This window comes from Schistocerca serialis, chromosome 2, assembly GCF_023864345.2.
Source record: "Schistocerca serialis cubense isolate TAMUIC-IGC-003099 chromosome 2, iqSchSeri2.2, whole genome shotgun sequence".
In the NCBI taxonomy this organism is placed as follows: domain Eukaryota; kingdom Metazoa; phylum Arthropoda; class Insecta; order Orthoptera; family Acrididae; genus Schistocerca; species Schistocerca serialis.
The window spans coordinates 1131211639-1131238749 of record NC_064639.1 but is presented as its reverse complement, the minus strand read 5'-3'; the positions used below and the strand labels follow the sequence as shown (position 1 = coordinate 1131238749).

At 41.6% G+C, this 27111-nt stretch overlaps 1 protein-coding gene across 5 annotated transcripts in view; it reads left to right on the top strand.

Annotated features, from left to right (window-relative positions):
* Nucleotides 1-27111, top strand: part of LOC126458594 (inward rectifier potassium channel 4-like) — a 667556-nt gene that overhangs the window by 370521 nt on the left and 269924 nt on the right. For 4 of the 5 annotated variants that reach the window (XM_050095742.1, XM_050095740.1, XM_050095738.1 and 1 more), the window contains exon 6: nucleotides 10559-10787. The exons of the other annotated variant lie outside the window; for it this stretch is intronic. In XM_050095742.1, the coding sequence (XP_049951699.1) occupies nucleotides 10559-10740 (182 nt within the window). In that variant the 3' untranslated portion in view covers nucleotides 10741-10787. The remainder of the gene's footprint in view (nucleotides 1-10558; nucleotides 10788-27111) is intronic. 5 annotated transcript variants of the gene reach the window in all.

The following is a 27111-nucleotide window of genomic DNA, read 5'->3' as shown; positions in this document are numbered from 1 at the left end:
AAGAAGTATATTGCTCCCTCCTACGTATATCTCGCGAAGAGACCATGAGGATAAATTCAGAGAGCCAACACAGAGGCATACCGACAATCTTTCTTTCCACGAACAATACGAGACTGGAATAAAAGGGAGAACCGATAGGCGCACTCCAAATACCCTCCGCCACACACCGTCAGATGGCTTGCGGAGTATGGATGTAGATGTAGATGTAGATTCTTCACGTAACAACTAATCTACATCTACACATCTACATTTACGTGATTACTCTGCAGTTCACAGTTAAGTGTTTGGCAGAAAGTTCATATAACCCCTTTCGAGCTATTTCTCTACCACTCCACTCTCGAACAGCGTGCAGGAAAAACGAACACTTTTTTTCCGTGCGAAGTCCGATTTCTCTTACTCTATTATAACGACCATTCCTCCCAACAGAGGTGGACACCAACAAAATATTTTCACACTATCAAAACATAGTTGCTGATTGAAATTTCCTGAGAAGATCCTGCCGCAAAAAAATCTCCTTTGCTTTAATCATTGACACTCCAGTTCGCGTATCATTTCCGTGCAACTCTCGTCCCTGTTTCGGGATAAAACAGAACGAGATGCCCTTCTTTGAACTTTTTCGATATCCTCCGTCACATCTATCTGATGCGGATCCCACACCGCGCAGCAGTATTTCAGAAGCGGGCGGACATGCGTGGTGTAAGCTGCCTCTTTAGTAGACCTGTTGCATTTTCTAAGTGTACTGCTAATAAATCGCAGTCTTTGGTTTGCTTTCCACACAACACTACCCATGTGATCGTTCCAGTTTAAGTTACCCGTAACTGTAATCCCTATGTATTTGGTTGAGTTTATAGCCTTTAGATCTGTGTGATTTGTCTTATAACAGAAATTTAGCGGATTACTTTTCGTCCTCACGTGGATGACTTCACATTTTTCATTTTTTAGAGTCAATTTCCACTTTCCGCACCACACAGATATCGTGTCTAAATCGTTTTGATATTTGTCTTGATCATTTGATAACTTTATAAGATGGTAAATAATAGCATCATCTGCAAACAAACTAGAAGACTGCTCAGATTGTCTCCTAAAGCGTTTATGTAGATCACGAACAGCACTTCTCCTACAACACTTCCTTTGGGAATGCCAGGTATTACTTCTGTTTTACTTTGTGACTTCCCGTCAGTTACTAGGAACTGTGACCTTTCTGAGAGGGAATCACGGATCTAGTCGTACAACTGAGACTATACTCCACATGCACGTAATTTGACTAGAAGTCGCTTGTGAGGAGCGGTGTCAAAAGCCTTCTGGGAATCTAAAAACATGGAATCAATTTGACATCCCTGTTGACAAGACTACTTCGCGATAAGAACTATTAGAGTTTCACAAGGACGATATATTCTGACTCCATGTTGGCTGTTTGTTAAAAGTCGTTTTTTCGATGAAACCCACAATTTCCGAACATATTATATGTTCCAAAATCCTCCTGTAAATCGACGTTAGCGATATGGTCTGTAGTTCAGCAGATTACTCGTGTTTCCTTTCTTGGGTATTGGCTGACTGACTTCCGCAAATTTCTGGTCTTTAGGTACGGATCTTTCGACGAGCGAGCCGTTGTGCATGATTGCCAAATATAAGCATACTCTGAAAGGAATTGGACTGCCTTACAAACTAGACAATCATAAAACGAAGCGTACCATCGTAACAGCAATGCAAAGATAACACTACCAAATAAGGAAAAATAAAAAGAGGAGTGAAGTAAATCATTTCTAAGACTAATCTTGAGAGATTACTGTTTCGACACCACAACGTCTCCGCTTTTTTCACTGTAGAATCGTGATAATTAACAGCTCTCGAAAAAAAAAAACAGCTCGAGATAAAAATTTTGTAATCCTCAAGGCTGACCTAATTAACCTTCGTATGGCAGTGTTCTGATGTCACTGACTTTCGGAAATTTTGGAACTCATCTTCATAATCATCATCATAATCGTCTTTAAGAATTAGGCCTTTTAGCCTGTTCCACCTCGTAATTCTTCACGCCATCTCTTTAAAGGACGTCCAACGTTACTCTTTCCTGTTGGGTTATATTGTATTGTAGCTTTTGTTATTAGACATACTTTACATATGGTCTTTCCAGTCAGTCGGTACCTTTCAATTATATTTGTAATGGGCTCAACATTTAGTTGTTGTCTAATATTAGTGTTTCTCTTTGGTCGAATAACGAATGTCTCGCTACAAAGTGGAGGGGCTTCATCTTCGATGATTCGATTCATCGTAATCGATTAGATGTTAGGATCCAACATTCGCTACCATACAGCAGAAAGATCAACGCTATTACTTTTTAAAGTTTATTTAATATTTCTGTCCGTAAGTTATGTTTCAATGTACATTGTATTGTTCCAGAGAAATATCTGAATCTGGCCAATTTTAGCTATACATCAACGGACTTCGGAAATTTAAAATAACACCCTAAATGGTTTAATGCTCACACTTGTTCGATTATTCGTCAATCTGGAACAATTTTGATACTATGGATTCCAGTCCTTGAGATTCCTTCACTGTTGCTTTGTTTGTCGATACACTTCTTAATACTAACAAAAGAAGCACGTATGTTAGAGGTACAACATGGTTTTAGAAAATGTAAAGCATGTTATTATTATATAATCATAGCAATCACAGCTGCGAATATGCGTCTTGGAAAATAGAAAACCGCTTCAGCTGCATGAAAATTCTTTTTATTGGACTCACGACTGCTTCCATGGCATTGCAGTCACAACTTCAGGCGATCATCTAGATATAAACACATATCCATTCTATTTTCCCTTTAAAATGTAGCTGTAATAGCAGGTACTCACATATCTCAGGTTGTAAGATGAGCAACATGAGGTTATAAGGAAGACCCAACACTCGTCGTCAATTTAGAGTAAAAGCTAGGTCGATAAAGAGGTGAAACGTCAAAAATAAAAGCTGTACGTAGTCATTCGATCCCCGATCATCTGGCACGGTCTAATAAAAATAATAAAACGCTGCGTTACTACCGACGAAATCACGAGAACATTACCTAATTAAACGACATTATAAAATGTAGGATAAAATAGAAACAAGTCACCGAGAGCTATTCTCTGAAACCAGTGATAGATCCAAGGCTGCATTTCAACTGGAGAAAAGCCAGTGCCTAGAATTAAAATAAGATTGATGTCAATAGGAAGGAACAGTAAAAACTACGAATCTGGAAACTGACCGTTATTCAGGCAATCTATTCGATTGACAGTGAATGTTGAGTCTGCCACATAACCCCAGCCTTGCTATTACAGCTACATTTTAAGACTGAGGACTTATACTATAAGGTAAATATAACGTATATGTGTCTATGTCTAGATGATCACCTGAAGATGTGATTGTAAAAACACGAAAGCGGTCGTGAGTCCTATAAAAAGGATTTTCATACACCTGAAGAGATTTTCTATTTGTCAAGATACGTGTTATGATTGTCTTTCAACTTTGGTGCAAGTAACCGAGAATAGACAATTTACATTACTAATTTATTATATATTTATCGAATATGAAAAGGCGTTCGACAAGGTAAAGCTTAAGGCAATCCAGTCACTATGCAAAAATAATAAAATAAGGACTCGTGCTGCAAGGGATGAGACAGAATCTGCAGCAATTAATCAGGAAATTTTTTTATGTCCGAAGTCAAATGAAAACGAGAGAGATGGAAAAAAGTAGGTAAACTTTTTATTATTTCAAAAGTAATCGCCATAATTGTCAGTACATTTACCCCACTGTGAGGCACAAAGGTCAGAGGTCAGTGCTTTCATGGAAAAATGTCTCCGGTTGCCTACGGAAAGATCATTATATGCAGGCGTGTAGCTCTTCGCACGAAACAATTCCACGGTCACAATTGCCTTTTTTCAGAACTCCCAAAATATAGAAATTCCATGGCGACAAAGTGTAAGGGCTTCTCAGGTACCAAGGCTGTTTCGACTACGGTCCATAAGTTTCGCTGGGAAATCCTTACGTATCCTCCGTGCAATCCCCACCTCTCCCCAAGTGATTTCAACATTGTTGGAGCCCTGAATCCTGATGAAAGACATTCGTGGCTGTCGATTAGCTTCGGACGAAGAGATGTACGCCTGCGTGCAATCATGGTTCCATGGGTAACCGAAAACTGTTTTCCATGAAGGAATTGACCATCTCGTCTCACAGTGGGATAAATGCATTAATAGTTATGACAATCGTCTTTGAAATAACAAACAGTTCATTTCCTTTTTTGCATCTGTCTCGTTTTCGCTTGACTGCCCTCACAGATTCAGTGCAGTACTCGACACGGTACTGATAGTGTGCCCTATGTAATTTTCACCGCATTCACGTGGCACAGTGTACACACTAGGTTAAAACGCTGTCGTTAGAACACTGGACTAATGCTGTGTCTACCGAGTATAGGTCCTATCTTGTTTGGTGTATAACCTTCCAATAAAAAGAGTGTTGTGACAGAGATCGTATACGCCTTCGTTTAATAGCGAACGTGAATCTAATCTAGAATAGTTTAAATCCACCATACCAAACGCTATTCTTTGAATGCTTCAAGTCAGCAAACTTTCGTTACCAAAAATTGAGTTCCAGATACTAAATTGTCCTTGATGGACTTCCTCTGAACTGCACGACGGGAACTGGATTAATTTCAATGAAGATCTGCATGCGCCCAGACGATCGTCCAAGTTCTGTTCATTCCACGGGGACAGAACATGTTGTACACATATGGATAGAAATAGGGTCGATGCGGGACAGCAGAGTTTTTACATCCAAATTTTGTTTGGATCGCGATAAATTTATTATTTCTTATGACGCCTTTCAGTCATAGACGCCTCAGATCAAGAAACATTAACGGAGTTAAGTACAATGAATCTCGTCAAAAACTGTGCTGAACTTTTCAGGGCACGTGTTTTTTATTGTTTTTTTGATCTCATCGCCACAACGGAAGTACATCATACAGAAATACACAATAATGAAAACGTTGCCATACAGCCAAATTCTGTGTGTAAGTTCTAAAAATAATCGCTGATCTCTAAAGCGATTTCTTGTCCTATTTCATGAAAGCGGAGTATAAAGCTCGTTCACCAATTCTTCCTTAATACAATTAACAATATGGATAAATGAAAACCATGACTATGCTATCGATCGTATTGTAATATTTGCTATCGTATAAAAAGCAGGTGGTCATCAAAAGGTATTGGAAGAGTGTGGTAACGTCTGGTTGAAAGTGCCCTTAGAGGGCACCTACCGAGCGTGCGTGATATCCTTCAGGTAATGTCGCAATGATTCCACAAAATTAAGTTTTCAGCTAAGCTATGTATGGTGGAATTTAACTGTCATATGTAGCAGCAATTCTTACAATTTAAATAGCACACAATGTAAGTCATAAAATCCAAACATAAATATCAGACAATAAGAGGAGTATACTGTTTTCGTCTCCCGACCTCCGACTATTCTCGTCGTATTGCCGATGGGCGGGTCTGTTGAGAAAATGAAATTGAGGGCAGCGCAGCTGCTAGCCGGCGACATCGACATGCAAGGCCTGCTCGCTCTGAGCCAATATCTGCGACACGTGCTGCAAGAAACTCTGCTGCCCCACATTCCTGTTTGCACAATAATCCTCCCCTTTTCTCTATTCGCGACCAGCTGAGACAAACACACAAGTAAAACATAGCTGTTGAAAAAAGCTCTTCCAATTTCTCGCTATCTCCGGTAAATGGAAACTACGAGTACAACTGAAAACCATAACGCATAAAAAAAAACAGCGAAAATGGCGCCAGTAGCCTGTATGTTTGAAGCTTTGCTCTTAACAGGATGTCGATATGCTTAAGTGGCACAGTGCTGAAGACTCACATCCGTTGGTCCAGAAATAAAGCCAGTAGGACTATTGCACAAGCATATTGAACCAAGAAGAAACAATATTTCCTTGCTCAGTCTCTGACTGAAATTCTTCTCTGAAGAAAGGGTCAGATAGGTAATACGTATTTTTCCTGGCAGCAAGTCTACAAATGAAGTCAGATGTTCCCAAATTGTTTGGCGTCCAGATTACGAACGCCACGTTATAGCACGAGAAAAGCAACTCTCTAAATCATAGTACACCCTTGTGAGAAATTTATAGTTTGAAATCAAACCAAACCGATGTGGCTTTTGTACGTAGATCCTTTGCTGCAACAAGACATTGCACGGCGACGAGGGCCCGTGCGACAGTTAAGACTGTCACAGGCATGACGTGTGAGTTTTTCCCGCATAGACCTTTACCTTCGTGACTTGCATATTTTCGGACCACTTGTAGAAGCACTGGGTGCAAAGAAGGTCTGTTCTGATGAAGAGCTACGGCGCACTATGGTTCGAGTGCTTGCTCCTACAAACGAATCGAGTTGTACGAGAATTCAGGAACTATACGAGATTTGATAAACTTGCACTGACCAAAGGGGACGTCATGTCAGAAAGTGACACGCATTTGTGTTCCGTGTCTACAGTAAATAATATCTCTTTTAATATTTTCTATTTTATTTCGTCCCATATTAAGGGATCGATGAAATGCAGAAATTATTCATCATTTCCTCAAAGACTTCACGTGTTAGACACTGCTGGGAGTTAGTAATTTAACGATTTTCCTCACATTGAGCCACATCTGTAATTACTTTATGGCTCTAATGATGAAACATTAAATATGCACCTGCGACTGCAACGAACGCCTCATTGCAACGGAGTGTCAGCTTCACACTTTTGCTTAGCAGTTCGACCGTTTTCGTAAGAGATAAATTGTAAACAACTGTTTACACTTCAGAACAATTACATTGTAAGTAGCTGTCATGCTGGTGAGATAGAGTTCCTGTAATATTAGAGACCGTGATACCTCTGCATGCTAAGTGACGGTTCTAGCAGATCTCATACTGTCCATGTGGCTGGTATTTGCCCACAGTATCTATATGAAAGAGTTCAGATACAACAGTCTGGTTTTGTTGAGATTTTTTCAGTACCGATTTTATGTAATGATTTATTAAACAAGCGACACAGAAATACTGATCGTTTCGCTAGTCGTGAGCACTGGCATTTTGAGAGTCGATTTGTCAAGGATCAACTGCTATTATTTCTATTGGTAAATATAATGATTACAGAGCTAATGTGTGTACAATAGGAACAGAGGTCAGCTACGTCAGATTCGCTGATAGATGGGTCACTGTGGAGCAGGTCATTGTTCAATTCATTCTCATGAACGTCAGAGTGTGAGCAGCTATCCCATTGAAAATTATCGCTTCAGTACTGTGCACAGAAACCAACTTCCCACCCGACTTCCTCGGGTAAACAAATGGTACAAGTTGTACACTGGTTCTTAAAGATGCTGTTTTCTCTAAAATTACGCTAGGCACATTCTATGGTTCAGCCCGTTGATGGTATTAAGCGCGGTACACTTGTATAAATTGTTTTTCATTGCGGAACTGTGATAAAGTTAATGGAAGTTTGGATGTTATAATGGACTGCTTAGCCGCAGATAGAAAGAGGCAAAGACATTTCATAGCGCCAGTATGCAAATCAGAGAGGTTAATTTCATGACATCTTTCGCTGTAGGCTGTAATTTTTATGTTAAAACCGATACTTCGACGTTGGCTGAGTTATTCTCCGACATATGCGTACTCTCTACCACTGAATCCGATGTGCTGGGTTCTAAAAATCAATGAGGTCTGATCTGATTTCACTGATGGCAATTTTCTAGCTGCTGATACTTGTTACTGTTAGTGGATGTGATTACTGAAGTTATTTCATTGGCTGAGTCGGGCAAATATTTGACAATTTAGGACTTTAATGGTACGACTATTTGTACAGCCTGCGGGATGTGCGGTTTACATATCAGTGATCTACTCCTCACTGGCAATAGACTTCCTCCTTTGTTCCTGTTCATTTACCAAATTATCAATCCCTATATAGACAGATGATTTGTATGCACAGAAGGACACCTATAATCGAAAAATTATATCTTCATTTAGAATATCGAGCCTTATTTTAAAAGTGCTAAATGAAAATGCAATAAACGAGCCCTCCGTGCACGAAACATTGCATTGTTCGAGGATCCGCTTGCAAGGCACGCTAGTCAACGCCTGCAATTTCGTTTAACAGCTCAGCTTCAACGTCGCTTTGGTTGCATAGCGCTTAGGCGTCCACTGAAAGCCGCGCTCTCCGGGCGTAATGAGCAGGCGGAGCCGCGCGGTAAACCAGTGAGAGGGTCAAAGCACGAATCTCAAAAGCAATCATAGTTTTTCACGAGGTCTGCAGCGTGCAAACGCCTTTTAGGCAATAAACGCCGCGTCAGAAGCAGATTCTTCCTTGCAACCGATACGCTGCAGCGACTGTCTAGTATTTAGCGACGCCAATCTAATTCAAAAACTCACAAACCAAAATTGAAGCCTTCATGGTTCCTAGAAAGCATTATCTTCTTTGCATTCTTCACATGAAACTGATTAATTCGTATGTTCGGATGTCAAATAGAGGTTAGTGCATCGTTTGAATCTGAACGTTAACCTCAATCCTACTTGCGAATTTTATGATTATTTTTACTGTCATTACTGTAATACATAAGTCTCTGTAAATGTAGTTCTACGCTCACCTATGTGTAAGATAGACTGTATGTGATCGAAAGCACACATTCTCTATATACACACATCATCAGATTGACACGCTATTTTACGCATGTTAAGTAACCGTTAACATCAACATGTGATCATGTGAGAAAGGATTTCAGTATTTATAACCATTCAGATTTTGCATGAAATCAACAGTGATTTATTACATCTAAGTACAAAGTAACAATATATTAAAGAACCGATAGTTGCTTGGGGAACAGTACATACAGTAAAATTATCAAAGTTCTAATACTTATTGTGAAAACAATCGTTAGTACATCCCCACCACAGATTCTGTAAAGAATCTAACTCTTATGTATGAAATATCTTTATACAACTGATTACTTTACAGATTAGGTAATACGTTAAATATTCAACGTTAAGCATGTAAAACATTTTTAGAATGAAATTTTCACTCTACAGCGGAGTGTGCGCTGATATGAAACTTCCTGGCAGATTAAAACTGTGTGCCGGACCGAGACTCGAACTCGAGACCTTTGCCTTTCCGGGCAAGTGCTCTACCGACTGAGCTACCCAAGCACGACTCACCCCCCGTTCTCACAGCTTTAATTCCGCGAGTACCTCGTCTCCTACCTTCCAAACTTCACATAAGATCTCCTGCGAACCTTGCAGAACTAGCACTCCTGGAAGAAAGGATATTTCGAGACATGGCTTAGCCACAGCCTGGAGGATGTTTCTAGAATGAATTTTTCTCTCTACAGCGGAGTGTGCGCTGTTATGAAACTTCCTGGCAGATTAAAACTGTGTGCCGGACCGAGACTCGAACTCGGGACCTTTGCCTTTCTGCAAGGTTCGCAGGAGAGCTTCTGTGAAGTTTGGAAGGTAGGAGACGAGGTACTGGCGGAATTAAAGCTGTGAGGACGGGCGTGAGTCGTGCTTGGGTAGCCCAGTCGTTAGAGCACTTGCCCGCGAATGGTAAGGGTCCCGAGTTCGAGTCTCAGTCCAGCACACAGTTTTAATCTGCCAGGAAGTTTCACGTAAACCATTTGTTGTCGATTGCACAGAATCTTAACTATTTTTGGTTTTGTTGGTATCGGATTGGTCACACATAGAGCAACAAAAAAGTTTTGGAAAGGTTTAAAATCATGCAATGACGTGGGGGTAGTAGATATACTGGTAATGGTTTCAACGGCATCCACCAACAAATAGCCGGCCATTGTGGCCGAGCGGTTGTAGGCGCGTCAGTCCGGAACCGCGCTGCTGCTACTGTCACAGGTTCGAATCCTGCCTCGGGCATGGATGTGTGTGCTGTCCTTAGGTTAGTTAGGTTTAAGTGGTTCTAAGTTCTAGGGGATTGATGACCGCAGATGTTAAGTCCCATAGTGTTCAGAGCCATCTGAACCATTTTGAACCAACAAAGCATAGCTACCAGAGCGCCATCTGTATCCACCCTTTAATCGGGAATGGTCACAACCAGAAGTCTCAGTGCGGTAAAAACGTGGAAGCAAGCAGGCAGCCAAGCCACGGAGAACTCGTGCTTCCCACATCCCACTGAGTGAGTCTGAAAGCGGTCAAATTGTGGCCTTCCGAGTAGCAGGATGGTCCTTTCGGCGTATTCTCACGCAAGTTGGGTGTGTTGCGTCAGTTGTGCACGATGCTGGGGCCAGTGGTTACGTGAACATTCCCACACCTGTAGACAAGGGTCTGGACGTCCACGCAGCATAGACGCCCACCGCGATAGTCGCATTGTAAAGGCAGCAGTGGCAGGTACTTAAATGTGATTTGCAGAGTATCCATGTAGATGTAAATGTAGATGTCTTCATAAATATGCAACCTAAGGGCAAAATGCCTCCTTCACTTGTTGGAGGTACTGGCTAGGGTACCCGCCCCCGTTCTACGGAGTGTAGAGAGAGAAGTGAGTGCAGGTGTCGTCGGTGTGTGTGCAGAGTGCGGGCCGTCGCCGTCGGCGTCGCCCGGCGGGCCTGGCAAGGCGCGCTGCGGCCTGCGGGCGCCGCCCGACTCTCTGGAGCTGCACAGCGCCAGCGGAGACTCCAACAGCGAGGACGCGCCCACCGTCGTCACCGTGACGTCACCGCTGGACGCCGCCGGCCCCGAGTCGCGCATATAGCGCGCGCCCGCCCGCGCCGCCGACGCCGCCAAGGCGAGGGGCTGACGGTGAGTCGTCCCACATCAAAGTCTAGCTAGCTCCCGAGTTCCCGACTGCAGACAGGTGGTTCCAAAAAGGAATGCAGAATGACTGAAGTCCACACAAGAAGGGGAAACTCGTAGTCATAGATGAGAAATTACCATTGGAACATCGAACTTACTTTCACTGTTGTCCTTTAGACTTTCAAGTGTCAAAATGTTGTATCCAGCACAACACTTTGGGACCATTAGTCAATAAAACATTTCAATTTATTTTCTGTTTCCAAGTCAGCCATGAGTTATATGGAGCTGAATGTTCATACCAATGAATCAGCAGCACAAAGTCAGTGCTGGAAAAATTTGAAAAAAAAATCTGCAGGAAATTAGCAATGTCAACTACATCTACATCTACATAAATACTCCGCAATCCACCATACGGTGCGTGGCGGAGGTTACCTCGTACCACAACTAGCATCTTCTCTCCCTGTCCCACTCCCAAACAGAACGAGGGAAAAATGACTGCCTATATGCCTCTGTACGAGCCCTAATCTCTCTTATCTTATTTTTGTGGTCTTTCCGCGAAATATAAGTTGGCGGCAGTAAAATTGTGCTGCAGTCAGCCTCAAATGCTGGTTCTCTAAATTTCCTCAGTAGCGAATCACGAAAAGAACGCCTCCTTTCCTCCAGAGACTCCCATCCGAGTTCCTGAAGCATTTCCGTAACATTCGCGTGATGATCAAACCTACCAGTAACAAATCTAGCAGCCCGCCTCTGAATTGCTTCTATGTCCTCCCTTAATCCGACCTGACAGGGATCCCAAACGCTCGAGCAAATAGGTGGTATTAGTGTTTTATAAGCGGTCTCCTTTACAGATGAACCACATCTTCCCAAAATTCTACCAATGAACCGAAGACGACTATTCGCCTTCCCCACAACTGCCATTACATGCTTATCCCACTTCATAACGCTCTGCAATGTTACGCCCAAATGTTTAATCGACGTGACTGCATCAAGCGCTACGCTACTAATGGAGTATTCAAACATTACGGGATTCTTTTTCCTATTCATCTGCATTAATTTACGTTTATCTATATTTAGAGTTAGATGCCATTCTTTACACCAATCACAAATCATACCCAAGTCATCTTGTATCCTCCTACAGTCACTCAACGACGACACCTTCCCGTACACCACAGCATCATCAGCAAACAGCCGCACATTGCTATCCACCCTATCCAAAAGATCATTTATGTAGATAGAAAAGAACAGCGGACATACCACACTTCCCTGGGGCACTCCAGATGATACTCTCACCTCCGATGAACACTCAACATCGAGGACAACGTACTGGGTTCTATTACTTAAGAAGTCTTCGAGCCACTCACATACTTGGTAACCAATCCCATGTGCTCGTACCTTAGTTAGGAGTCTGCAGGGGGGCACCGAGTCAAACGCTTTCCGGAAGTCAAGGAATATGGGAATCCGTCTGATACCCTTCATCCATGGTTCGCAAGATATCATGTGAAAAAAGGGCGAGTTGCCTTTCGCAGGAGCGATGCTTCCTAAAGCCGTGCTGATGCGTGGACAGCAACTTCTCTGTCTCAAGGAAATTCATTATATTCGAACCGAGAATATGTTCGAGAATCCTGCATCAAACCGATGTTAAGGATATTGGTCTGTAATTTTGAGGATCCGTCCTTCTGCCCTTCTTATATACAGGCGCCACCTGCGCTTTTATCCAGTCGCTCGGGACTTTACGTTGGGCAAGAGATTCGCGATAAATGCAAGCTAAGTAAGGAGCCAATGCAGTAGAGTACTCTCTATAAAACCGAATTGGAATCCCATCAGGACCTGGCGATTTATTTATTTTCAACCCATTCAGCTGCTTCACAACCCCAGGGATGCCTATCACTATGTTCTCCATGCTCACAAGAGGACGGCGTTTCCCAAAGGCCTAGAGTTACCAATCAACTTTAGGTCATGGATATAAATTTAAATTTGCAGCCAATTCAGAACCTGAATCATTTTCACGACTTTCATCAAATACTTCTTCAATCACAGCCGGACAACCTACACTACCTGTGTTGCAGTTGCACTAGACGTTTCCTACCACCGATCCACTTGTCACTTCCCACACTATCATCGGTTGCTTTAATACTGTACAAATAGTAACTATAAGGGGTAAAACGTTTCGTGTGAGGACGTTGCTGCAGCGTATACGCGACGCAGCGCTACTGCAATGAGAGTATGTAACAACCGACATGTAGACAAGGCATTAGTGTGTAGTGTGGCATTCGTCTCTTTTCGATGAGCGTGCAGTAAAAGCGAAAACGTGAGCTATCTACATCTACATCTACATCCATACTCCGCAAGCCACCTGACGGTGTGTGGAGGAGGGTACTTTGAGTACCTCTATCGGTTCTCCCTTCTATTCCAATCTCGTATTGTTCGTGGAAAGAAGGACTGTCGGTATGCCTCTGTGTGGGCTCTAATCTCTCTGATTTTATCCTCATGGTCTCTTCGCGAGATATACGTAGGAGGGAGCAATATACTGCTTGACTCCTCGGTGAAAACTTCAAGAAAAGCCCGTACCGAGCTACTGAGCGTCTCTCCTGTAGAGTCTTCCACTGGAGTTTATCTGTCATCTCCGCAACGCTTTCGCGATTACTAAATGATCCTGTAACGAAGCGCGCTGCTCTCCGTTACATCTTCTCTATCTCTTTTATCAACCGTATCTGGTACGGAGATCCCACACTGGTGAGCAATATTCAAGCAGTGGGCGAACAAGTGTACTGTAAGCTACTTCCTTTGTTTTCGGATTGTATTTCCTTAGGATTCTTCCAATGAATCTTAGTCTGGCATCTGCTTTACCGGCGATCAACTTTATATGATTATTCCATTTGGCGACGTTATTACCAAATGCATCCAAACAGCACCAACGTGGTGTTATTTGTTTCATCGCTACCGAAGGACAAGTACCGGCAGACAGCGATCGTATAATGAATAACGTGTTTGGGGCAGGATATCTGTCAAAAGCCACTGTTGTGGAATGGTGCGCTAATTTCCGTGCTGGTCGCGATTAATGCGTGTCCCCTCTAGTGCAAAAATTACGCCAGCTCAAGTGGGAGACAGTGGAGCATTCGCCCTATAGTCTGATATCTCCCTAGGCCATTACCACCTCTTCGAACCCTTATAGAAGGCCTTGAAGGCTCGACGATTCTTGTCGGAGGAGGAAGTGCAGCAGGCAGCTACGGACACAGCATGTCACTGTGTTTTACCAAACGAGTATCTTCAATCTGGTGCAGGGATGGAGTGATTCGCTTAATCCTCAGACCGATTTTGCCTGATTGGCATACCGACTCTGCACTGTACGGCCATCGAACGGAATGTTCTTCTTCACCCCTTATAAATCCAAACATCCAGCCATTACAGTATCAGAGTCGGTTTCATGGCTTTCAGAAGCCTACCTTACTGTGACAAGAGCCTGAACCAGAGGTGTAGACGTACTAAGGCATGTATAACAACTCCGAAATACTAGCATGAATTTAATGTACAAAGTATACAGGTTATGTCACGAGTTGTAACTTTTGTATACTAGGCTCTGAACGTGTACTTCTTGCAGTTTTTGCACTGATAATGGCTAGTTATTAGCCGAACTCTGGATCTACTCTAATAAAGCAAGAACAGAAACGACGACTGACATAGAATCCTCAGTTTACCACTTCATTCTATAGTTTGAGTATGGTAATTAGTGCCCTCATGTCAGTATTGGGTGCTGCCAGTTCCGGTCCTGACAAGGAAAACCCCATTCCCCTCCTCCGTCGCCCCCTGCGCCTGCATCACCCCCAGTCCGCTCCCTCTGTCTTTATTATGACAGTAGATGTAAACAGCCATTTTATATATTCCTGACACGGTTAGTCTGGGAGGTATCTTCAGTTTATGGTAACGTAAGAAAACTTCATAAGCCAAGATCGATTTAAAAAAAAAAGGTGGATGTCCGGTTTCGACAGAGCTGCAGAGCTATGCTGTCAGCTGACCTTATGCTTTTGAATGTTTACAACATACTATCCATCAGGGTTACAAGTCGATTCACCCTGCATGGTAGTGGGGTGTACATATGTAACCCATCTAGAGCATCAATACCAGAAAAGTGGTACTGACAAGTTACTTAGGTGTCATTGAAACAGTCTGTCAAAATACTTGTATCTTCATTGAGTACAAATAGTTCAAATGGCTCTGAGCACTATGGGACTTAACATCTATGGTCATCAGTCCCCTAGAACTTAGAACTACTTAAACCTAACTAACCTAAGGACATCACACAACACCCAGTCATCACGAGGCAGAGAAAATCCCTGACCCCGCCGGGAATCGAACCCGGGAACCCGGGCGCGGGAAGCGAGAACGCTACCGCACGACCACGAGCTGCGGACATTGAGTACAATATTGACATGCTGTATGTGTAAAAAAAGGAAACAAAAGGATAGCTGAAAGTAAATTTACACATCGTACTCTTCATATTTTACTGTAATTTTCTGTAAGGCCTTTCCTGAATGAAATAAAACTCGTGTACGTGCTGTCTTACAAAGAAGTATTAGTACATAAGCGCCTAGCCTCATCTGTTTCCAAAACCATTTAAGACTTCGCATCTATTATTTCTCACGGAGGAATAAACGAACTATAGTCTCTTTTCACAGTAATATTGCAGCAAGAATACAAAGACATCGGTATCAACTTTTTTATTTTAATGGAACGAGAAGAATTCCACAGCGTTTCACTCTTCGAGATGCGTTAAGTAGTTTCGAAGAACTCAGCTCTGTTCTTAATATGAAATTGACCTGTGGTCTACAGAACTTTGTGATTTTATACCCAAATAATGTCGCTTGTGCAGACAATAAACGGACTATTGCACCGACGCAAAACCGGTATGAACCAGGCACTGAGAAAATGGAGCTTTGTATCTTCTCCCTCAACTATTTTGAATTTGTCATTAGTCTCACTCACCTGCAGCAAGTCTGATCAATAACATCGGCCCGACGCGAAAGTTCTGTAGGGTATAATAAATTCTCACGAAAGACAGTTTTCTATATTATGCTCAAAAGCTACGTTGTAAAGTCTGCACTTTTCCCGAAAGATCTATCATGTTTTTGAGAGTCGAGCGTCGTTGAATTTGTCTCCTTCATAATTATGATACGCCAGACAAATGAATGGAGATCTATTTGGGAGAAAGAAGACGATGTTGGTATTAATATAATTTCGACTATGTTTCCGTGACAAATGCGTGTACATTGCTTACAAAGTACATTTTTACAATTCGTCTGGGTGTTACGATAGATTAAACTATTGCAGAAATGTTTGAGATTAACAGCTTATGTGGCTTACTATATTCTCATTCAAAATGTATGTACACAACCATTTAAAATTCCAGCAAACACACTCTCTTGTCCTTGAATTTTCTGCATCCAAATTCCGTAATTAGCCCTCCGCAAAACACAATAATCTAGTAGAGACAGATTGTGTGACACTGCTGGCATGCAACAAGACCGTCGCTTTTGATCCGTCGCTTTCATTGAGATATTGTGCTACTGGTTGCGTCGAATGCACAGGAGCTCCACCCCGTTACAAGGGCATTTCAGACCTTGTGACTAACACTCTTCGACTCCTCTGACTACAGAACAAGTAATAATTGTAGATACAGCACTGCTTTGAGCCAATACTTTGTACTGATTGACGTCCTGCATATGTAGAATTAATGAAGGATTTCATATTATTTGCTCCTCCCTCCCCCTCTCTAGCCTCGAAGGACCCAGGAGAAAATATATAAAAATCATAGCGACTGGAATTCAACTAGACAGCGACATGTGTTATAAAGTCATAGAGGGGAATCAAGAATAGATCGCATCATATCATTCTCATTAGTTAATACTGTCGCAATGGCTCATTTCACTGGCAGCAGACAAAAATTCCATTGAGCTCCGCGTCGGCAAGTGCCAAGAAAATATTTTGTTGGCTCGTCCGCGAAGGAGCCCTTGCCAGTTATTGTGAAATCTTTTTATTTATGTAAGAAATCTTTTGTAAGCTCCAGATCAGACCAGAGCACTGAACTCTCCTGAGACGGTATTATTTACCGAGTAGAACTCCGTATAGTTGGTATTAAAACGTAACTAAAGATATTCGTAAAATAGGGCGTGGGTCGTATCTGTGTAGCATTTAGCATTACTTTTGATCACTACAGCTGTGGGCAAAAGATAAATAAATTATTATAGCAAGGGCCACCCTTTTCGTGGCACAACGGAGTGAATCACAATTTACCAGGCAAGCAGGGTGCGATAAATACTAGACATCTAGAGGCGATGAACGTATAGAGATTGCGAGAAATCTTTAGCTGAACTGGTGCCTAGGGATCACACGGGCTAAGAGAGCTGGCGTAGATTCTAGTCCGTTTTGTTTCTTTGTAAGATGCATGATGCACAAAATCGTAAGCATGCAGAACAAAGTTACCTGCCTAAAGCACACACCCTGTTCCCCATAAGTTATGGAATGTAATCAGCATCAGTTCGCATCAATTTTAGTAGCGTTCAAACTCAACACATGCGCGTCTCATCCTAGCTGCTGCAAGGAGATGTTATGGCTACTGGATCATCTCCACAGTCCTTTATAATCATGTTACGTACATAAAATTCTGCGTTAACACTAGAACTTAACCAATGCAGGTAGAAAGAAAGTAGTTCTACTATCTTAAGCTGATTTCCTACGCAAATACTGTAGCCAAGCTGTCGGATTATTTTATAATGTGAGTTAAATACTAGCGTTTTAAGGGATCATGCTAATGAGAGAAGAGTACTTGTCTGGCTAAAGATTAAACGCATAGACACCATAATCACTGAGAAGCTTTGTTCCGTCTAATCAATACGTGTCAAAAGAGAAACTTTAATCTTGTTTTACGCTCTGCATTTGACAAAATATTATTTCGTTTACAAGTAGTGAAATACGTAAAATGCTACAGAATTCTAACAGCGAGTGTGTTTCATTAAGGGGGGTAGGACATCAAACGGGCCGATTTGGAGCGGGAAAGGCTCTGTCTATACTTTTACAAATAAATTCAAAAAACTTTATCACCATGACCAGGAAGGATTCAGTATTCACACTCACAGCTGTGGAAGTTCAAAAACATAACAAAATAATTTTTTTTACATGTGAAATTTCATCATTTTTTCACGTACTATTGGCTGCATTTGTTGATATAGGTACACTATTCTTAGTAAATAAGAGAGATTCTGTGATGAATTTTTCACAACATACAAAACATACTTACAGATGTATGAAACTCTAGAATTTACTTAATTTATGAAAAATGAACATTTTAAACTTCATGTTTAGAAAAAACTCAAATTTCATACTTAATTATCTCAGTTTTTACCACAGTTTTTAATAGACTTGGAAAATTCTGGACTTTCATACACCTGTAAGTATGGTTCGTATGCTGTGCAAAATACATCACAGAATCTCTCTTATTTACTAAGAATAGTGTACCTACAGTAATAAATGCAGCCAATAGTAACAAAAAATAATGAAATTTCACATGTAAAAAAATTATTTTGTTATGTTTTTGAACTTCCACTGCTGTGAGTGTGAATACTGAATCCTTCCTGGTCATGCTGACAAAGTTTTATGACTTTATTTGTAAGAGTATAGACAGCGGAAATTAAAATGTCCTGTGCTGCCTCTGCTGCTCCAAGTCCGCCCTTTTGATGTCCTACCCCCTTAAATGAGCTACTGGTTAATTACGGCCTTGTTAAAATAATATACAAGATTTACTATCACTTCGTTATCGAAGGCAGTTTGGGACATGAACACACCATTATTATTATTATTACTATTATTTGCGTTATTACTAGTAGGCTGTAGCAGTGATAACAGCAGCAGCAGTAGCAGGAGTACAGCCAACCACTTAACATCCACAGTGACCCTTGAAATAGGTTGAAGATTTTGGTTAATAACGTGTACCCTATATGCATAGCTTGTCACAGTAGTTCAGGTTTCGTACAAATCCCGGTTACTTGTTACCCCATTTTTTCTCGCCCGTTCTTAGCACTGACTCAAAAAAAAAAAAAAAATTAAATCCCGAATAACTTAGGCTGTGTGTTGTAGCGACCATGTAAAGCAGCCTGTCGGGTGTTTGCTCCTTTCCATAATTTCAAAAGTTTGTTTTTTTACTTTTTAGTTTTATTTGACACGAGTAGGACCTTATGCGTATAAACCAAACACTATTTTTGAAGTTCACTTTACAAACATCGTAAAGTAAAACATAGAACCTGAAAGATTACATCAAACATATGAGGCACTCTTCAGAAGAAAGTTTGTCTGCAAAAGAACACGTACGATTCTGAACAAACGCTTATCGTGATTTTCACTCATATGCACTTCCTGTTGGGTGATTTGATGTAAATGCGTGATTAAGCACCGATTCGTTATTGTTACTATCTTTGATAAGTTTTTAATTATTGGAGATTTCTGCTGAAGACTTCTTTGATACATATGGACTTTCGTTGATGTACATGATACTGCATCGATGTAATAGGTACATTCTATATCCAACATTCATATTCGTAATAGATACTGGGCCGAATAGGGTGGGCTGAAGAGGATGGAATACATAAAGCTCTCATCGTAATGCATGAGCTCTACATTGTGGAATAATGGAGTACAGCGTCGGCTGCAGAATTCTCCGGTAGCTGTTTTGAATGCAGTTTCCCAAGCAGATAAGACGCAGGATGTTGTCTGTAAGACAGAGCTTTAAGTCTCCCAGCCGCCATGTTTTCTATCGTATTTTCGGGTCATGTATTATATTTTTAGTCAAAATTACTTGGCGAGTTATATAGGCACACGGTTCCTAGAATGTTTAAATGAAGTAAACATCCGTGAAATCTAATGCGTGCAACCTAAATTGTGGATCAAGAAAAATATTTGATTGTCATCAAAAACAGAACGTATATTTAGGAGCTTCAGCATCTACATACATATTCTGCAAGCCACCGTACGGTGCATGGTGGAGGTTACCACTACTAATCACTTATTTTCATGTTCCACTTGCAAACAGAGCGAGAGAGAAACGACTGCCTAAAGGCCTCCGTATGAGTTCTAATTTCTGGCATCGTGGTCCTTACGCGAAGTGTACGTCGACGGCAGTAGAATCCTTCCGCAGTCGGCTTCAAATGCCGCTGCTCTAAATTTCCGCAGTAATGCCTCGCGAAAAGTGCTTCGTCATCCCTCCAGGGATTCCTATTTTAGTGGTAATAAATCTAGCAGCACGCCTCTCGAATGCTTCGATGTCATCCTTTAATCCGGTGTGGTAGCGATTCCAAACGCTCGGAGAGTATTCAACATGTGTCGGACAAGCGTTCCATACGACGTCTCCTGCATGGATGAGCTGCTTTCTCGTAAAATTCTACCAATAAAAGAAATTGAGTATTCGCCTTCCCTACTGACAACTTGCCGTGCTCATTCCATTTCACATCGGTTTGCAACGTTACGCCCAGATATTTAATCGACATGATCGTGTCAAACAGCACCCCAGAAAAGCTGCGTTGGAAAGTTACAGGATTGTTTTTCCTTCTCTTCCGCATAAACTTATAATAATAATAATTATTATTATTATTATTGTTATTTCTTTTCTTTCTTAGACGTTATGTCTGGTTAAAAATGGAAAGTGACGCGGACCTTGATCAAGCGTGACTTCCTTTTAACTGTACGGTATATGTAACATTGCATTTAGGAACTTTCGGGTAATTGAACATATATCAATAATTACAGATTTCTGTAGTTGTATATATATTTTTGGATGTAGCTGTATTGCGTTGATGTACTGGTGGATATTGTGTGGTATGACTCCTGTAGTTGACAGTATAATTGGTATAATGTCAACTTTATCCTGATGCGACATGTCTTTGACTTCCGCAGCCAGTTGGATGTATTTTTCAATTTTTTCCCTGTTTTCTTCTGTATATTTGTTGTATTGGGTATGGATATTTCGATTAGTTGTGTTAATTTCTTCTTATTGGTGAGCATGATGTCACGTTTGTTATGTAGTGTTATTTTACATGTTATAATGGTTCTGTTCCAGTATAATTTGTATTCATCATTCTCCAGTACATTTCGTGGTGCATACTTGTATGTGGGAACGTGTTGTTTTATTAGTTTATGTTGTATGGCAAGTTGTTGATGTATTATTTTTGCTACATTGTCATGTCTTTTGGGGTATTCTGTATTTGCTAGTATTGTACATCCGCTTGTGATGTGATCTACTGTTGCTGTTTGTTGTTTGCAAAGTCTGCATTTATCTGTTGTGGTATTGGGATCTTTAATAATATGATTGCTGTAATATCTGGTGTTTATTGTTTGATCCTGTATTGCAATCATGAATCCTTCCGTCTCACTGTATATATTGCCTTTTCTTAGCCATGTGTTGGATGCGTCTTGATCGATGTGTGGCTGTGTTAGATGATACGGGTGCTTGCCATGTAGTGTTCTCCTTTTCCAATTTACTTTCTTCGTATCTGTTGATGTTATGTGAGCTAAAGGGTTGTAGAAGTGGTTATGAAACTGCAATGGTGTAGCCGACGTATTTATATGAGTGATTGCTTTGTGTATTTTGCTAGTTTCTGCTCGTGCTATAAAGAATTTTCTTAAATTGTCTACCTGTCCATAATGTAGGTTTTTTATGTCGATAAATCCACTTCCTCCTTCCTTTCTGCTTAATGTGAATCTTTCTGTTGCTGAATGTATGTGATGTATTCTATATTTGTGGCATTATTATTATTATTATTATTATTATTATTATTATTATTAGAGCACTTTGTCGTTCATCATACCAACTAGAAATTCTAAGACGTCCTGTATTCTCCTACAGTCACTCAACGACGACCTTTTCCCGTACACCACAGCATCATCCATCAGCAAACAGCCAGAGAGCGCTGCTCACCGTGTCCGTCAGATCATTTCTGTATACAGAGAATAAGACCGGTCTGTTACATTTGCCTGGGGCACTCCTGACGACACCCTTGTCTCTGAAAAACACTCACCATTGAGGACAAGGTATTGGGTTCTATCGCTTAAAATGTCTTCGAGCCACTCACATATCTGGGAACATAAATCTCATGCTTGGACATTCGTCAACAGTCTGAGTGGGGCACTGTATCGAACGCTTTCTGGAAATCTAGGAATGCCGGATCTACCTGTTGCCCCTCATCCGTGGTTTGTAGGATATGATGTGAGAAAAGGGCAAACTGAGTTTCGCACGAGCGATGCTTCCTAAATCCGTGCTGATTTGCGGACAGAAGCTTTTCTGCCTCGAGGACACCTCCATGCAACTCAATCACCTTTATTTTAGTCTACTGTTATTCTCAATTCCTTTCCCAATAAACAGTTTTACACTGCTGTCCACAGTTAAAGCAACAAACGGAATTTTTGCAAGGTTACGTTTACTTTGCCATAAAACAGTATAAACAGGTGATAGTCAAGTAGAAATCATGTAAAGAATACAGAAGGTAAACAGCTACAACATGCGTAACCGTAGACAAAAAAGTTGTTCGGTTTTTCCAATTTAACGGATTTGCAGTAAAGGAAATAAAGGAAAAATTCGGAGTAGGTATTAAAATCCATGGAGAAGAAATAAAAACTTTAAGGTTCGCCGATGACATTGTAATTCGGTCAGAGACAGCAAAGGACCTGGAAGAGCAGTTGAACGGAATGGACAGTGTCTTGAAAGGAGGATATAAGATGGATATCAACAAAAGCAAAACGAAGATGATGGAATGTAGTCGAATTAAGTCGGGTGCCGCTGACGGAATTAGATTAGGAAATGAGTTTTGCTATTTGAGGAGCAAAATAACTGATGATGGTCGAAGCAGAGAGAATATAAAATGTAGACTGGCAATGGCAAGCAAAGCGTTTCTAAAGAAGAGAAATTTGTTAACATCGAGTATATATTTAAGTGTCAGGATGTCGTTTATGAAAGTATTTGTGTGGAGTGTAGCCATGTATGGAAGTGAAACATGGACGATAAATAGCTTTCGAAATGTGGTGCTACAGAAGAGTGTTGAAGATTAGATGGGTAGATCACATAACTAATGAGGAGGTATTGAATAGAATTGGGGAGAGGAGGAGTCTGTGGCTCAACTTGACAAGAAGAAGGGACCGGTTACTAGGACATGTTCTGAGACATCAATGGATCACAAATTTAGCGTTGGAGGGCAGTGTGGAGGGTAAAAATTGTAGAGGGAGACCAAGAAATGAACACGCTAAGCAGATTCAGAAGGATGTAGGTTGCAGTAAGTACTGGGAGATGAAGAAGCTAGCATGGAGAGCTGCATCAAACCAGTCTCGGGACTGAAGACCACAACAACAACGGATTTGCACACACATGCCGACAACTGATTATTGTGCTCAGTATCGGGCGTGACCAGAACACCTCTGGCAGCAATACAGGCCTGACAACGACACTACACGCAGCAGGTGATGTCATCAGTCTCATATTGAGGCTGCAACGCCAGTCTTCCTGCAGAGCTGCTCGCAAGTCTTGGGGAGTAGTTGGTGGATGCTGACGTGATTCAACCCGTCTCCGCAATGCATCCCACACATGCTCTATGGGATTCAATTCGGAAGAGCGAACAGGCCACGCCATGGGTGGAATATCTTCCGTGTCCAAGAAAACATGTTTGAAATAACTCCAGCCGGTATACACAGGTATTTCCCGGATCCTCCAGGCTGAGAGGTTTCCTCTTAAACAAGACAAGCGACTACATATGGCTGAGGAACAGGGTGAGCCACTGACAGCACCTGGAACCTGTTTGTCAGACTAACTGGGAAAGTATGATGTGCGGCCCCCTGGGAAGTTTTCGCTGCCTGCCATGCCCCGAGACGGCCTCCCACTCCACCATAGGTGAGGGGTCAAGCACAGTGCGAGCAGTAACTGGGCTGGCCAACAGTGCAGACCAATCAACGGACTCAAAGGTGCTGTACGTCCGTTGGATCCGCATGTCGACCCACAACAGTGATGCCCATCCACTGCACTTTCAAGCTGTGTAACTGAAGCCATCACAGCCTGGAGCTGAGAGCGAAGTGTCACCAACTCGGCTTGCATCTGTACACAGCAATCACAGTCCCTAGCCACAGTGAAGACTGTGGAAAACTACACTATACAAACAAGGGCAATTGACACGTGCTGTGGAACTCTGTTATATACAGGGAGGAAAACGTAAGATGTGTGTCTAATAAATTAGATTAACACGCAGAGATGCAAAAACTGAACTATTAAATCACACAGATGAAATTACACAATTCCCTCCTTGGTAGGAATTCGTAAAATGTCACAAAATCGATTACTTGCCTATTGCTGCCTGTGTAACGGTCAACTGTTGCTGCCTGATTAGATGACTAAGGCCAACAAGCAGTCACTAGCTTTCAAAACAAATGAAGAAACGACTATCGCGTTACGGCACTCTACTGTAGACACGGAGGAAAACGCAAGAACTGTGTCTAATAAATTAGACTAACACGCAGAGATTCAATACCTGAACTACCAAAGCACTGAGGTGAGACTAAATAATTCGCTCGTAATTACAAACTTGTAATACATCACAAAATCGATTTATTTTCCGGCGCAAACGAAAATGCAAGAACTGTGTCTATTAAATATTAAATTAATACATAGAAACTCAAGAAACTAAACCACCAAAGCACGCAGGTGAAACCATACTATGCGCTCCTGGTTAGAAACTCGTAAAATGTCACAAAATCGGCTACTTCTGTATTGTTGCTTGTGTCTCTGCCAGCTGCTGCTGCTTGACTAGCTGACTGAGTAGCTTCTAGAGAAGACTGCAGAAAAATGCCATCACTTGTACACCGTAAGTTTTCTTCACCGACTTTCAGTCACTTGCTTCAATATGTGTGGCAGGCCAGGAAACTGTGTGATGACCGAGAACCATTTGTGAACGTAAACCAAGACTGTTTTGCAGCAGACACACTGAAAAAACCATGAACTTGCAATAATTTGGCGTTTATTACATGTGTTGTAGACAGCGATAATTACTGTTTTCCGTGTTTCTACGATCAGTATAATTCTGATTCGTGCAGTTCTCCATAGTTCACACATCATACTTGTCAAAAATGTAGATGCAATAATATAAATAAAAATACTTTACTGTTTTGATTAAAAGTTCTTGTGTATCCTTTATTCTTTGGGACCAACTTACGAAAAAAACTTGTCCTTTTCTCAGGACAAAGATTTTTAAAACAATAAATTAACAAAAATGGTAATTTGCAAAGTTACATTAATCTTTTGTTAGAATTACATGGGAATGAACAAAGAGTATAATTTGCAAAGTTACATTAATCTTTTGCTAGAATTACATGGGAATGAATGAAGAGTACCAGCAGTAAGATTAGATCCAGAGATCTCGGACTTATGAAACTAAGCACTTACTTTCACGGCTGCGGGCTACTTGAGTATCACTGTCCATACAGAGTGTATAACAAAGCCTAAAATTTTCAGCCCTGATTTTTTTCTAAAATGATAGAGAGTTGTGTCTTTCTGTTTATACATGTTGCAATTTTCGTTGTGCCCCATGCGCCGTGTCAGTATTAATTAAATCGGTGAGGGGAAGTTCGCACGTTTCCCTTGTAAGTCGACTATGCACGTCAATAGAGAGTTCCAAGTGTGCATACTTTATCATCTGACCTGCTGCCAGCGAAAAATAAGCAATAATGGCTTACGTTGCTGCATGTACTTGGAGGTACTACTCCTAATAGCTATAATTATTGGTCTGGAAATAAGTAAATACGGATATAACGTTGTTCAGTACACGTCAGCAGGTACCAATGTTAATACCTTGAGTTATACTTGTTGCACCCTGTATTTTTGATGGTCTGGAGATGTGCAGGGTGGGAAAAGTAGTACATAGAGTTGCCACCTCTGTCAGCAACAGCTCTGGCCTACCTCGAAACTGAGTCGGACTGGGTCTGGATGAAAGATATGGATTCATCATTCCACGCTGCTTCAATAACCGTAGTGACTGCCGAGGGGTGGCGTTCCAGACCATAGGCAACCAGAGTCCAGATGTTTTCAATGGATGTGAGATCTAGAGAACGCAGTGGTCGGAAAAGTAGTCAATGTTGTCTTTATCGTGCTGGGTTAGGACGAATTATCTTGTTCAAAAAATGTCGTCAAGAATAACTTCAAGATTGGGAACAGCCATCGCTCTGAATGCGTCAGAAATTAAACGGCTGCTGTCCAGATAGTGTGTCTGTGAACCAGAGGTAATCGTGTTGGGTGACCAACGGCATCCGGTTCCATCACGACAAGTGCTGGACCCCTACGACGAATGCAATCTAGCAATGTTCGGGCTCCTCGGCACCTCCACATACGAATACGACCATCGTGATGCCGTACACAGGAACAAGGACTCGTGTGGAATTACATGGTGTCACTCCTGTGTCGAGTGTTGTCGTTGGGGGAGCATTGTCGACGCACGCGCTCTGCTGCCGCGTCAAGGAACGCCACAACAATGGTCACTGTGTTGACAGTCCATGGTGCTTCGTTACAGAGGCGGTGTAAAAATTTATCTTGTAAACGAGCCCATTTACTGACTTAAGGTCCGTGACGTGGCTGTACGATCCTACACGGCTGAGCAAACATTGTCTCTCTCCTGTCAGGCGCTAGTCGCGTGTGGCTGTAGAGTTCCCACATGGTGTTGAGTGTGGCATCCTGATCCCATCGACTCTAATATGACAGTCGTGTCATCCCTACCAATGTGAGCGGTAGTACTGGGGAACAACAACTTACAGCTGATCGCTGAAGACACTATGTCTTATGGAAAGGTATCATAGTTGAATGACTGTAGGAGGATAAAAGGTGACTCACACAGAATTTCTAGTTCGTGCGATGAATGGCAGCTTGTTCTAAATGTAGTAGAAAAGTGTAAATTAATGCGGATGAGAAGGGAAAAATCCTGTAACGTTCGAATACATTATTACTAGGGTGCTGCTTGACATAGTCGCATCGGTTAAATATCTAGGTGTAACCCTGCAAACCGATATGAAATGAAATGATCACGTCAGGTTGGTAGTAGAGAAGGCGAATGCTCTACTTAGTTCTGTTGGAAGCATTTTGGGAAAGTGTAGCTCATCCATAAAGAAAACGGCATATAGAACGCTAATGCGACCTGTTCTTGAGTACTGTTCGTGTATTTGAGATCCCAACCATGTCAGATTAAAGGAAAACACCGAAGCAATTCAGAGGCGTGCTGCTTGATTTGTTACCGATTGGTTCGTTCAATACGCAAATGTTACGGAAATA